This window comes from Diadema setosum, chromosome 18 (assembly GCF_964275005.1).
Source record: "Diadema setosum chromosome 18, eeDiaSeto1, whole genome shotgun sequence".
Lineage (NCBI taxonomy): Eukaryota > Metazoa > Echinodermata > Echinoidea > Diadematoida > Diadematidae > Diadema > Diadema setosum.
This window is the reverse complement of record NC_092702.1, coordinates 26,939,352-26,952,571: the sequence shown is the minus strand read 5'-3', so window position 1 is coordinate 26,952,571 and position 13,220 is coordinate 26,939,352. Positions and strand designations below refer to the sequence as shown.

The 13,220-nt window shown below is 39.6% G+C and overlaps 1 protein-coding gene across 1 annotated transcript in view; it reads right to left on the bottom strand.

Annotated features, from left to right (window-relative positions):
* The window catches only part of LOC140241668 (adhesion G protein-coupled receptor A3-like), a 159,825-nt gene that overhangs the window by 37,989 nt on the left and 108,616 nt on the right, over positions 1-13,220 (bottom strand). The window contains exon 4 of the mRNA XM_072321411.1: positions 2,489-2,560. Coding sequence (XP_072177512.1) covers positions 2,489-2,560 — 72 coding nt within the window. The remainder of the gene's footprint in view (positions 1-2,488; positions 2,561-13,220) is intronic.

Below are 13,220 nucleotides of genomic sequence, written 5' to 3'. Positions count from 1 at the left end.
TTCCCTGAATTTTCTTATCTTAGTTTGTGTTTCAGGTTAAAGTACCTATCTATCATATAACTAACACTGTGAGACTTACTCGCCCCAAAGTGCTCTCATGTCTTAGTAATCATGCAATTAACTGCGACCAGCAGCCCCATACGCATAGCATAATGGGGCTCCGCATTGTAGCATTCAGGATCATGACAGATTTAGTATCGCGGGTAAATATCAACTTATAATCCAAGAATTTCTTCAATTTGAAGACTTACCAATTAAGTTGAAGTATTGAAAACTGGCTTCGGGCAACGTTTGGTTCTGCCAATAGTCCCTTTCTGTTCGAATTGATGACTGAATGTGACTCGGTCGAGAGGACCTTGGGAGAGCTACATACACTGAATACTACAGCCAGTGAATGCGAACACATCACAAATTTCAAATCCATGAACGGATAAGATGTTTGTGTGCGCATGCGCTGGCCGTCAATTCAGTGTAGCTCTCCCAAGGTCCTCTCGACCGAGTCACATTCAGTCACGACTATTGGCAGAACCAAACGTTGTCCGAAGCCTGTTTTCAATACTTCAACTTACATTGTAATTGGTGAGTCTTCAAATTGAAGAAATTTTTAGATTTTAAGTTGACATTTACCCGCGATACTAAATCTGTCATGATCCTGAATGCTACAATGCGAAGCCCCATTACGCTATGCGTATGGGGCTGCACGCTGTTGGTCGCAGTCAGTGGTTTCGTACAATACTACCTCGCCGCCATACGGCGGCGGCTCTGGTACGAAACCATTATTGCATCATTACTAAGACATGAGAGCACTTTGGGGCGAGTAAGTCTCACAGACAACATACTTTAACCTGAAACACAAACTAAGACAAGGAAATTCAGGGAAACCTTTTAGGTACCAAAACTTTTTATTATCTTTAATTTCTGTTTTCCCTGCCCCAGGGCTGCCAACCTTGAGTGACAGTTTGGCGTGAGACACTGGGAGGGAGCGGAGCGACCTCCTGGCTAGCGCCTGGCGCCCTGCTGTGCGGCTGGCCGTACGTACGTACGTACGTACTACGTACACAGTCAGTGTATGTAAAGCGATGTAAAGCACACGTCATAGCCATACATACTTTGTACATGTACTGTAATTTGCCAAAAGTACAAGCTTCATTCATTTATTCAAGTCATCATTCGCGGCCCCTCTTCACTTCATGGACTGAGCGCTCCAACGAGATTCGCCATTAGTTAGCATGTTAATTCGACCGCGAGGACTGTATTTGTGAGCATTTTGCGCGAAAATTGAATAGTAGTGCATGACCCAATCCCCTTCACTGAATATCAGAATGGACTTATATGTGAGTACATGTACATTCTTATCTCTGTCATTCGTAATATATGTATAATAACTCTTTTTATTTTTTTCATGGTTAAAAGAGACCAAACTGGTTGCTGTGATGCGTGACTTTGAATAAATCTCAACACCAACAAGGTGATTAATGTAATCCAATGTGTACTACATTGTCTTTGTCACTGCTTTGACGCCCACATATTTAGTTTGTTTAATGTTTCTGTGTGATATATCCATTTGGATGAAATTATGTATTCGGGGTGAGAATAAGCCATCCTGACGAGTGACTTTATTCTACACACATACACGCTAACACCCCCTTACATTTGCACACTTGGAAAGATGCAGCAGTAACATCATGACAGAGGGTGTGTTTGAGTGCTCTCCTAAAGCGTACTGTACCATACCATACCTGAGCCAGAGGAGCGCTCAAATGCTATAAAGTGTACAGCACCCTGCCACACGAAAAGTGGACCACTACATGGATCGACATCCACTTCCTGAAGTGCTCCAAAGGCATATTGGACCATGCCAGAAGATGGCATGACAAGAATGCATGTCATATACAGTACGTCATAATACGAAGAGTTGATTCTCTTTGTTAGGGACACCTGTATTAGAAGTGTATTAAAGCTTGCCAGGTGCATGACATTGTTGCTACAAAACATGTGACCCCCTCTGACTCCAGTCCAAAAATAACTCATGAGGGAAGCTTTCTCCAAAGAGTACTCAAATGCTCCAAATCTGTCATGGTATGGTATGGTACGGTATGATTTGGTTCACTTTGGTTCACCTTTGAGTGCTTAAACGCAGTCCAAGTGCTTGCTTCAAGATGCCACTTTGGCTCAAGGTACATTTATTTTTCAAACCAATCATCAAGATATCAGGCAATGAAAACAAGAGCCTGTATGTACATTATACAAAACAACAGCAATAGAAACCCACACGTTGCCAACTAAATCCTTGGATCATATTCTGTCTACTCACTTACAAACAATTCACAGTGATGCTCGGATGGCTATGCGGAAAACCATCAGGTCATAGTCATCCCTAATATTACACTACTGTCTGAACGATATGTGGGTATTCAGCCATGAGCGGGATTAACGTCTTAAATGGAGTGTGCTTGCTGTATTCACATCACAGAAAGATCATACTTACAGAGTTTTCACTGAGCCCAATCCAATGAACATGGTATTGTTGACACTTCCCAGCCGGTTGTGAGACAGATCTCTGCAAAAGAAGAAGAAGACAAATAGACATTCAAATGAATAGAAACAAAAGCAGAATATGTTAAATCAAGCTAAAATGTGCATGCAACATAAACAATCTGGGGAAACACCATAAAGATGGACGCAAACCAGAGATGAGATACTGGTAATTTGACAGGAGATTTCTACAATGAATTTTCAAGGAGAGGCAAAAACATGTGGTGCACATTAAAATACATTATGATGGTTTGTCAATCAAATTAGGATACAGAAAAAAGAGAACACATTTTTTTTTTTTTTTTTGTGCTCTATTTGATCATATTTCCCTGATCTCCCACCACTGTACAAAAACTACACTCTACATGTGCAATGTAAATGAATCATTGGCTGTAATCAAATAAAGACTGTAAAACTAAAAATCTAATTAATAGTTTGGGTGTGGGTGGAAATGTACTAGCACAAGTAGGTGACAACTGTAGATATGTCCACTGTAAATGATAGATTCTTAAACACTAATGTATAATAGTAATGGAAATGTTTTTGCATGCTTAATCAAACAGGTGACACTTTGATATACACATTGCAAGAATTAATGTTGAAAAGGAAGGAACCTTGTGACATATCTGTCCCCAGGATCATTCACACTTACAAAAAATACAAGTTTTCCAATTCTGTGAAGCTTTACTTGATATTTTTCGACCGTACATGCATTGTACAAAACCCTGAGATCTCAACTCCCAACCTGTTCTTTGATTTTGCAAAAATGCATGGAGCTTTCAACACTAAGTTTTCTACTAAAGTGTAAAATCTGGTGGCATGAAATCTCATGGAGTATTGTCCATGTGTCACTACTTGCAAGTTCCTGTGGGACTGAGAAATGCTCACAGCAAGCTGGGGACCAGGGAAATAAGTCAGTTCAACCAGTGCATTACGTGCCCCAGAAATGCCATGAGGTTTTGAGGAATTGCAGTGTTTTCATCGGGTGTGAACATGAGTGAAAACATGCGAGCTCAGAGCCTGTGGCCCTCCCCAAGGAGAACGGCCCTGCCTCTTCAGAAAGCGAAGACGGCGAATGCTTAACCCACGCATTGCTGATGGGGAATACCGTTAGTTGCCGAATGTATTGAATCTGCGAGCAAGTTCCGTATCTTGCATGCAAATTGAGTCGTCGGTGCTTCGTACGTTTCTGAGCAGCATATCATGATAATAACAATAATAATACAATACATTTATGTTTCTAAGTGCAGTTTACCTGAAAATTAATATTCAAACCACAATACTGCACAAATATTTTAAAAAAGGAATTCAAATGACAGATACAGTGTATGAATATGATATTGTAATTCTAAAAATCAAAGTAAGTGTGCACCTCCATCGACCAACCCACAACTGGACCATTCCAAAGGACTATCTACTAAGAAAATAAGTTTTCAGCAGAGTCTTAAACTGATTAACGGAAGTGGCTAGATGTATATAGGCTGGTAGAGAATTCCATAGAGAAGAGGCAATTGTAGAAAAAGCATGATCATCATATTTTGTGGAAGTGCGAGGTCCAGGAGTCAACTGCATTGAAGACGATGAACAGAGGGATCTTGAGGAAGTAGTGGAACATAAAAAATGAAATCTGTGAGATACTTGGGGGCTTGCCCATTCAGAATTTTGTACGTAAGCAGAAGAACTTTAAAGGTAGGGAATCCCATTTGCATGCCTTAAGTGAAGAGTTGTATAAATACAGTGGAATGTTGAAGAGAGTATCATTTTAGAAACTCCCATAAAGTATTGAAAGTGGAAGGTAACATTTAGTACATTTTATTGACCGTTAGATTTTGAACTGAATTTTTTTCGGGGCTCACCGTAAATTCCAGTACATTACTAGGCTACCTTTGCAGACCCATGCACTGTATGTGTGTCCATCATGTATATTTTGTGAAGAAAGTTCATCAAAACTTATAAACATTTCTATATACATTCTTGCCACACACTCTATATGTTATTACATCAGCTCTTATACTTTTAGATTTGTGTTTATAGATTATAAAAAAATACAGAAGACTGCAACAAATATGCTGAAGTGTGGCTGACACACAGAACTACTGAGTAGTTGAGTTTTGTGCATTATTCAAATTGTAGATAACTGTTGACTTCCAAATTTCTCAGCAGTGGCCTAAACAAGTCCACTGAGGTTCATATTTAATGTTTTGCTGCATTTTGGGAGGTCTGTAAAAGGTATCCCCTACCTTTAAAAGATATGCGATGATATATGGGAAGCCAATGGAGAGAATGGAGGATTGGAGTTATGGGCTCAGATTTCCTTGAGAGGAAGACAAGTCTTGCGGCAGAATTTTGTACCCATTGAAGTGGGAGTAAATGTGTATGAGGGAGGTTAGAAAATATAAAATTACAATAATCTAGGTGACAAGAAACACATGCATGAATTAATTTGGCAGTTGTAGGTCAGTCAAATAGTTTCCTTATCTTCCCAACAACTGTATTTGTCAGGTATCCATAGTTCATAATTTCTTTCCGCTACTTTTATTGAAGTTTGTCAAGTACATCCAAAAATTGATCAGCATGCATAGTATTATACATCACCATTTTGTGTTTGCTTGTTTCTTCTCCCCGTTATTGAAGTACCCTTCAGACTGTTTTGTATTCCTGGCCATGACTCTACAAGTAAATATTTTCTTCCAGTCATACTGCTGCATCACGATGCCTTTAGTAAGCCTAACATCAACTATGTGAATTCTTGAGACTACAATACTCCCAATGCTGACATGGCTTTGCTGCGGCGACAGCGAGCGTAAAGATGAGCCACTTTCACACCACCGGTGGGAGAAGTGAAAAGTAGAAATTCATCCTCCTTGCAGGACGTGAGAATGGAGAGGGATTTGAATGCCAGTGGCAAACTGATATGAGTCCGAGCACCGAGAAGACCGCTATATCACGCAAGGGACTTTGATGGGACCTTTCCCACTGCTCCTTAAAACACTGTTTACTTTGCATGTCTATCTGTTCCTCTTCCTCCTCACTCACTGCTTCCCACTCCAATCAAGTACGGTTCTTCTGACTCAAAAAGCAAACTTAAAACCAAATCACTTTTCTTCGAAACACATTTTTCGAATCAAGTGGGGCCAACTGCAGTTTGGAGGTATCTTTTTTTTTACTTTTGAGTTTTGGTTCATCCTGCAGGTGTAGTCTGAATGGCTTGACTACAGATAATGATGCGATTGAGGCAGGGCCTACAACGTGTACATTGACCTTGTAATCACTTGTGCCATAGTGCAGGTACATGGATATGTACCCTTACTAGCTTGTGGATATGTCAAGAGTTGCCTTTGGTTGAAAGCCACTGACTTTACAGCACAGTTACATACTGTAAAACGAGGAATGTTCGCATGCATTTTAATTCTGTGAATTTCACGAGAGCTGAGTTTTGCAAAATTAAAATGCACGCTTAAGATCTTGTCTACACTACATGCATTGAATGTAAGAGGCAACTCGCGAAAGTTCATGCTACGAATAAGTCCCTTGGCAACCATTTGCGAAAATTTCATGCCGCGAAAAATATTGTGTTTTACAGTACTGTCGGGTGGGATATAACTCACAGTTTCATAGGGCTGGCAAGAAGACTCACATTAGTGTCTGAGCACTTACAAACATGATTTAAAACAAGTTTTTTCCATCAGTGTGAAGCATCTGTTTATCTGTTTGTGTTGTGTGTCTCTCACTCTCTCAAGCACATACACTGGAACACACTCAACACTTTCCCCGAGATGAAGCAGCAGTGCTGACACCAATACACGATTCCGTCTCGTTAGTGAGCAGCAGGGGATGAGGACGCAAAGATCAATACCAATGAATTATCCTCCCCGCTTACCTGACCTTGAAGCCGTTTTCACTTCCTCAGGTCTCTCCTCCATCTTTCTCTTCCTCCGCCTCCTCCTCTCCCCCCCCCCCCCCCCCCCTTGCTCCAGAATGCCAAGCTTCCACAGCCCTGGAGTCAATTTTCCTTGGCTTTGCCCCGGAAGAGTTGTGAACATTCAATTCCGTTCCTTTCCCTGTTTGCTCATCACCCTTCCAGGGGCAGAGGGAGGATTTAAAGCCAGAGGCCCTTGGAGCTGGCAATTACATCCTCCCGTTGCCACGGTGAGAGGAGGGGGAAGGTGTGGGACATCTTGGCTCTGATTTTTTTTCTCGCTCTCGATGCATCTCGTATCCGACATCTTGCCCCGTCAATATGTAATCCGACTGACTCATGCTCCTTGCCAAACAATTATTGATTTGTCCAGCTCTGAGGCCTGGGCTGCCGATTGAGCTTTGGGAAGGCATCCAAAAACGACAACATTCTCAGCATCTTCATTCCCCTTTCTTTCTTTCTCTCTCCTCTCTCTATATTTGCCCTCGGCCATTTTCTTCTGTATCGTTATCCATTTCACTTTCAAAACTTACATTTTTTCCCCTCTTTGAATCGTAAAAAAAAAAAAAAAAAAAAAATCTTCGGTCATTTCATTTCATCTATTCCTGATTCACTGGCCTTCCCCTTTAATTGTTTCTAGCTTCTCCTGCTATTTAGTATTCAAGATCATCTTCCCTTGCCTGTCATGTGAAATTCTGTTATATGTAATAGTTCATACCGTCAAGACCAACAACATGACTACATTGTGTATGGGAAATGGGGCTCAATGCTTGTCTTGCTGCCCAATTTTCATATCATGGTCTTGCTGAAACAATTTACTTGCATCCTCTACCTGGGGCCACTCATGGAGAACAAGACATGAGGTTTCCTAAACAAATGTCATGCTACACTACATGTAGCTCCATCAATACCAGATTTAAAAGGAAAACTATTTCCAACTCTGTTGTTAAAGGACAAGTTCACCTTCATAAACATAAGGATTGAGAGAATGCAGCAATATTAGTAAAGCACATCAGTGAAAGTTTGAGGAAAATTGGACAATCGATGCAAAAGTTATGAATTTTTAAAATTTTTGTGTTGGAACCGCTGGATGAGGAGACTACTAAGGCTCATGATGTCATATGAGTTCAACAGTATAAAGAAAATGTAAAGAAAATTCAACATATTTTCACTTTTTTTCGCATAATAAAAGAGCACTTGACTTGCCTCTTTTTAAAGGCAATGGGAATAATATTACCCATAACATATGTCAGTAACGAGTCAAGGGAATGTGTACTTTTGTCAAAAGATTAACTTTTGTGAAATTCACTTTATATTTTCCTTATATTGTTGTACGCATGTGACATCATACACTGCAGTAGTCTTCTCATCCAGCGGTGACTGCACAAAAACTTCAAAAATTCATAACTTTTGAATGGATTGTCCAATTTTCCTCAAACTTTCAATGATGTGTTCTACTAATATTGCTATATTCTCTCAATCCTTATGTCAGGGCTCCACACTAACTTTTATTTTTGGTGGCCTAAAGGCAAACATCCGACCTTTTTTGGTGGCCCGATCAGGCCACCAAATTCTTCATTTCTGAAATTTTGGTGGCCCGACGAGCGTTTTTGGTGACCCTGGGCCACCGGGCCACCGTTAGTGTCGAGCCCTGCTTATGTTAATGAAGGTGAACTTGTCCTTTAATGTTACAGTTAGTGCATTTAGAGTTAGCAACAATAAAAGAATTCTTGTATCATACATAAGATTATCACAGACGCAATTCAAAAGTAGTCATTTTGTTCAAGTATCAAAATGTTCCTCAAATCGACTTTTATTACTTAAAAAAAAAATAATAATAATAATTGACCATAAAGGAGCTTCTGTTCACAATGATGAGGAAACAATAAGTTATATGATGCATGAATAATGTTCATCATGCCTTAATTCCATCACAAGTCCAATATAGTATTTGCTTTGTTTTGTTACCTGTAACTTTCAGAAAACAATCTTATAGAAAACTGTGGCAATCATACAGGCCTCATCTCTTAAAAATTTGATAAGCTAATAAGATTTCCTTATGAGCTACGGCAAAATGATTTTGCTTTGCAATGGGGTCTATGAATAATGGATTTAATTTCTTTGAAGTCTTGCATAGTCTGGGGAGAGTCAATTGAACATCTCCTTTAACCCGTTGAGGACGAGTCCCGAGTATACTCGGGCAAGGGTCTATGGGAAATGCGTGTTGTAGCAAAATCATCCCCTCCTCAACGGGTTAAAGGACTTGTCAATGAGGATATCGGTGACTTGCCAAAGTCACTTGTAACCAAAATAACACTGTAACTTTCAAGGACAAGTTCACCTTCATAGACATGTGGATTGAGTGAATGCAGCAATATTAGTACATTTTGTAGAACACATCAGTGAGAGTTTTAGGAAAGTCGGAGAATCCAAGTTATGAATTTTTGAAGTTTCTGCTCAGTCACTGCTGGATGCGAAGACTACTACAGCTTGTGATGTCACAAGTGTACAACGATATAAAGAAAATGTGAAAAAAATTCAACATATTTCACTTTTCTCGCATAATAAGAGAACACTTGACTTGCCTCTTTCAGAAGGCAGGGGGAATGTACCCTTAACTTACGTCAGTGACAAGTCGAGGAAATGTGCACTTCTTACAAAAAATAAAGTTTTGTGAATTTCTCTTTATATCTTCCTTATATCATTCTATGCATATGACATCATTCACTGTAGTAGTCTCCTCATTCAGCAGTGACTGCGCAGATACTTTAAGAATTAGTAACTTTTGAACGGATTGTCTGATTTTCCCCAAACTTTCACTGATGTGTTCTACTAATATTGCTGCATTTACTCAATCCACATGTATATGAAGGTGGACTTGTCCTTTAATGGTGGCAGCTCCTTTGGTATTCACCTTGATAATGACACACACACACAAATATTCAAAAAAAAAATCACTAAGCAGATTACATTGGACAGAAAATTTCATCTATCAAATCTTTTGATCATGTAAATCTCACAGGCAGCAGAGAAAGCTCAAGATTTCCTAGAATCATAATCAACATTCTTTGTGAGTGACTGCAAGCATCAAGTTATCTTCTGCAAAGAGATAAATGAATATCTGATTTTTTTTTTCATATATGGCAAAATATTGCTTGCGATGTGTTTTCAATGCAAATTATTCATTTGCAGTTAATGGCACGATACTTCAGGATCTCAACTGGGGGAAAAACCCTTTTCTTCTCCCGATCCCATGGTTTCTGGTGAGAATTCCTTTCTCGCTGTGACAGTAATGCATCATCTTCATTCAAAAGAAGAAAGTAATGGAAGACAATAAATCCTATTCATTTTTCAACTGTCATGAACGTGAAAGATAGATAGACTACTAGTATTTGGTAGAACGCATGCAAACATTGCCGCGGTATATTCCCTCTTTTCATCACTCAATGCAGGTCTACATTGGATATGAAACTTTTACTCCACTCCAAAATATAAACCATGATTTTCCAGAAAAAAAAATCTAAAGCCTATGTATAATTTCAAAGGTCAACATTTTATAGTGGTTGCTTTATTCTACAAATGCCTATGTATTCTTGATTGTTGGCTAGCATCAGTAAAGCAAAATTATAAAGATATCAAAAGCCACAGAACCTGAAGAGCACCATGTTTTTCTTTTTTTTAAAGACCATAAACACAAAACTTATATAAACCTTATCCCTGGCTTTTTTTTTTTTTTTTTGGGGGGGGGGGGCTGTAAAATCCTCATGCACAGAACATATTCATGGTTCTGTTTATACATGTAATGCCCATTTGCATAAGTAGGAAAACTGTTGATTTCACTGCCCTCTGTTGTTTTGTAATGGGGGGGGGGGTGATGGGATATATGCAGAATGACAAAGAAGCATGTTATAACATCAACAACATCTCACTTATGTTTCTGGCACAACAGTATATTCAAATTGGACTAGAAAGGCAACTGGAGAAGGCATGTCTTTTTTCTTTCACTACCAATCCCATTAAGATGGTCTGAGATGAATACTGAGCTGAAGCCATTCCAGGGGTAAAGAAACAAAAAGTGATGCCTTGAGATGAAAATTGGTAGAGGTTGTGAGGGGGTTTGGAAGAGAAGGAAACAACTTGGAAAACTAGGTGCACGTATGGTCCACTTTGGGGGGGAAAAAAATCAGCTAAGGGTACAGTGAATACCACCTCCTGACCCAGTTACATTGTCTGACCCAAATAGGCCTGTATGTGCCTCCAGTGGAATTGCTTCTGAGCTTCAGTAAGAAAAGGCAATTACCACTAATGACACTGATTATGCAAACTAACCAGATGCTCCCTTGAGGCCCGTAACGATGGGAACAGTCGTCATTTGGAGAAACAGGGAGAAGGCCAAAAGGCCAGAAGAGAAAGAAGAGGAGGAAGAGGAGGAGGTATAAAGAAAGACAGAACAACCAAACAACCAAAAGTTTTAGACAGAGAAGCATAAAATCAGAAATGAGACAGTATGGATGACAACAATGATGAGAATAATAATGCTACGAAAAGCACTGTCATTGACTCAATAATGGCATCATTTTTCTGCAAATTTCTGCTCATTAACTCTGTATACATCAATCATATACAGCTGTAAGTCTATCATCATTCTTGACATACTTCAACAAACAGGATAAGAAATCTACTGCTGCAGATTTTCTGCTTATTTATCAAACCTGTTTTCCTCCTGTCAAATGCATTTTAAGAATGAAAAGAGTGAAATGTATGAATCAAAATTGTAATTGATTTGGAAATCCTTAAAAGGAGAGAGAGAGTGAAAGGGGCCTAAAATGCGCCACCAAGCTGAAGGATAAAGTGACACATTTCAGCTCAAAACAAGGACAAAGAAATAAAAATGAAGAAGTTTGCCACAAAATATTGAGGTGGCTGGCAGTGGCTGGGAGGAAGATTATTGATCTAGTGAATGGAAATTGAAGCAGTGCATCTGTCAACACGAAATGACTTCTTATGAAATTCATTACAGGGATTGCATCGCACTGATCCTGCCTTTTGCACTCACTGTCTTGTTTTCCTCTTTTTTATATTTCTTTTCTTTTTGGCACACCACAACTGCATCCTGAAACCAGGGCAATATTCTCAACGATGAGCCTCAAATGTCGAAGACCGCCCAGACTTCTGACGCATCTCTACACTACTCCACATTTTATGTCTCCATCTAAATGAATTTCAAATTTTCATCAAAATTAAATCTGATTTCATTTTCTTCTTCTTCTTTCTCTCTCTGTCTCTTTGATATTTGGCAGAGTTCTCATTGTATCTCAACTCTGGACTATATTTTCTGAAAATTGCAAGGAATATCCCAGGCAGCAGAACAATTTGACTCAATCTGCTTTGCTCGGCTTAATCATCATCTTCATCATCCTCATCATCATCAGCATCACGATGGTGTGGCAGCGTTTCCATGACGAAACTTGGCACAAGATGTAGAAATCAGACATGGCCTGAAACAAGCGACACACATTCATCCATGTTAATCGAGCCACAGACTGCTGAGATATTTGATATAAATCATTTCAGTATCATTTGCCCTGGATGAGGAGTTATGACGATGCAGAAAAAAACAATGCAGAGATAGATGGGGAGTAGAATCACTTCCAACAGCCTGTAGGTTATAAACTAAAAACAACAACATTTTTGAATCACCCAAGAAAAAAGAAAAGAAAAAGAGTTTAATCTGTATTTAAAGGTATCCTCGATTTCAGAAAACTACATCTGCTAAACATCACACTGTGCAATGCTCTCTGAGCTGTATACGTTGTTGTTAACTATGCTGTATACACTGTTGTATATGCTAACTACACTAGAACAGTGTGTGCATGATATACACAACACCATACACTATGCTGTTGACTATACTCTACACTACACTGTACACTACACAATACACTATGCCATACCCTGTGCAGTTCTTTGTACACTGTACCATACATGGGCTCTACACTACATGCTGTACAGAATCAATTAAAAACTGAAACATTATTGCCGCACTACATAAACTGACTCCATCTCTGTATCTACTAGTAATAATTGATTTCATTCCATCTGTGATGAAATCATTTTTTTTTTTCTATATAATACAGCATGTTCTTCAGCTCACGTGAGCAAAGGATGACATATTTCCTGTTATCCCAGGTTTAACACAACATACGATCAACCCATGTTTCCATCATAAAACCAGTATAGCAATACAGACTTTTTATTTGTTTGTTTGTTCGTTCATTTTCCATCTGAGAAGATGGCTGGATAGCCCATATTCAGCTATGTTAAGCTGGTCTTCCATGGGGTCCAGTTGGATGTGAGGTGGGACCACTTCACCGGGTTAAACACCCTGCTCTTTGCAATGAATGAATGAAGCGGGATCTTTTACGTGCATGAGTTGTTACTCTCTCATATACGGGACCTCCATTTTATGTCCTATCCGAGGGACAGAGTGTTTTGCCTCTTGCTAGAGGGGACAGTATGCTTACACACAAAATTGCTCAGTCCAGACTCGGGTTCGAACCCGGGCCGCGTGATCGTGAGGCAGACGCGCTACCGACTGAGCCAACTCACCGCCCTACTCAGTACCCTGCTAAATTCTGCCCTTATACAGCAATCACACACACATACACACACACACACACACACACACACACAGATGCTATTCCCCCATACACATATAGGCAGGGTCAAAACAATGACGCTAACCTGCTTTCACAAATTAGTCACT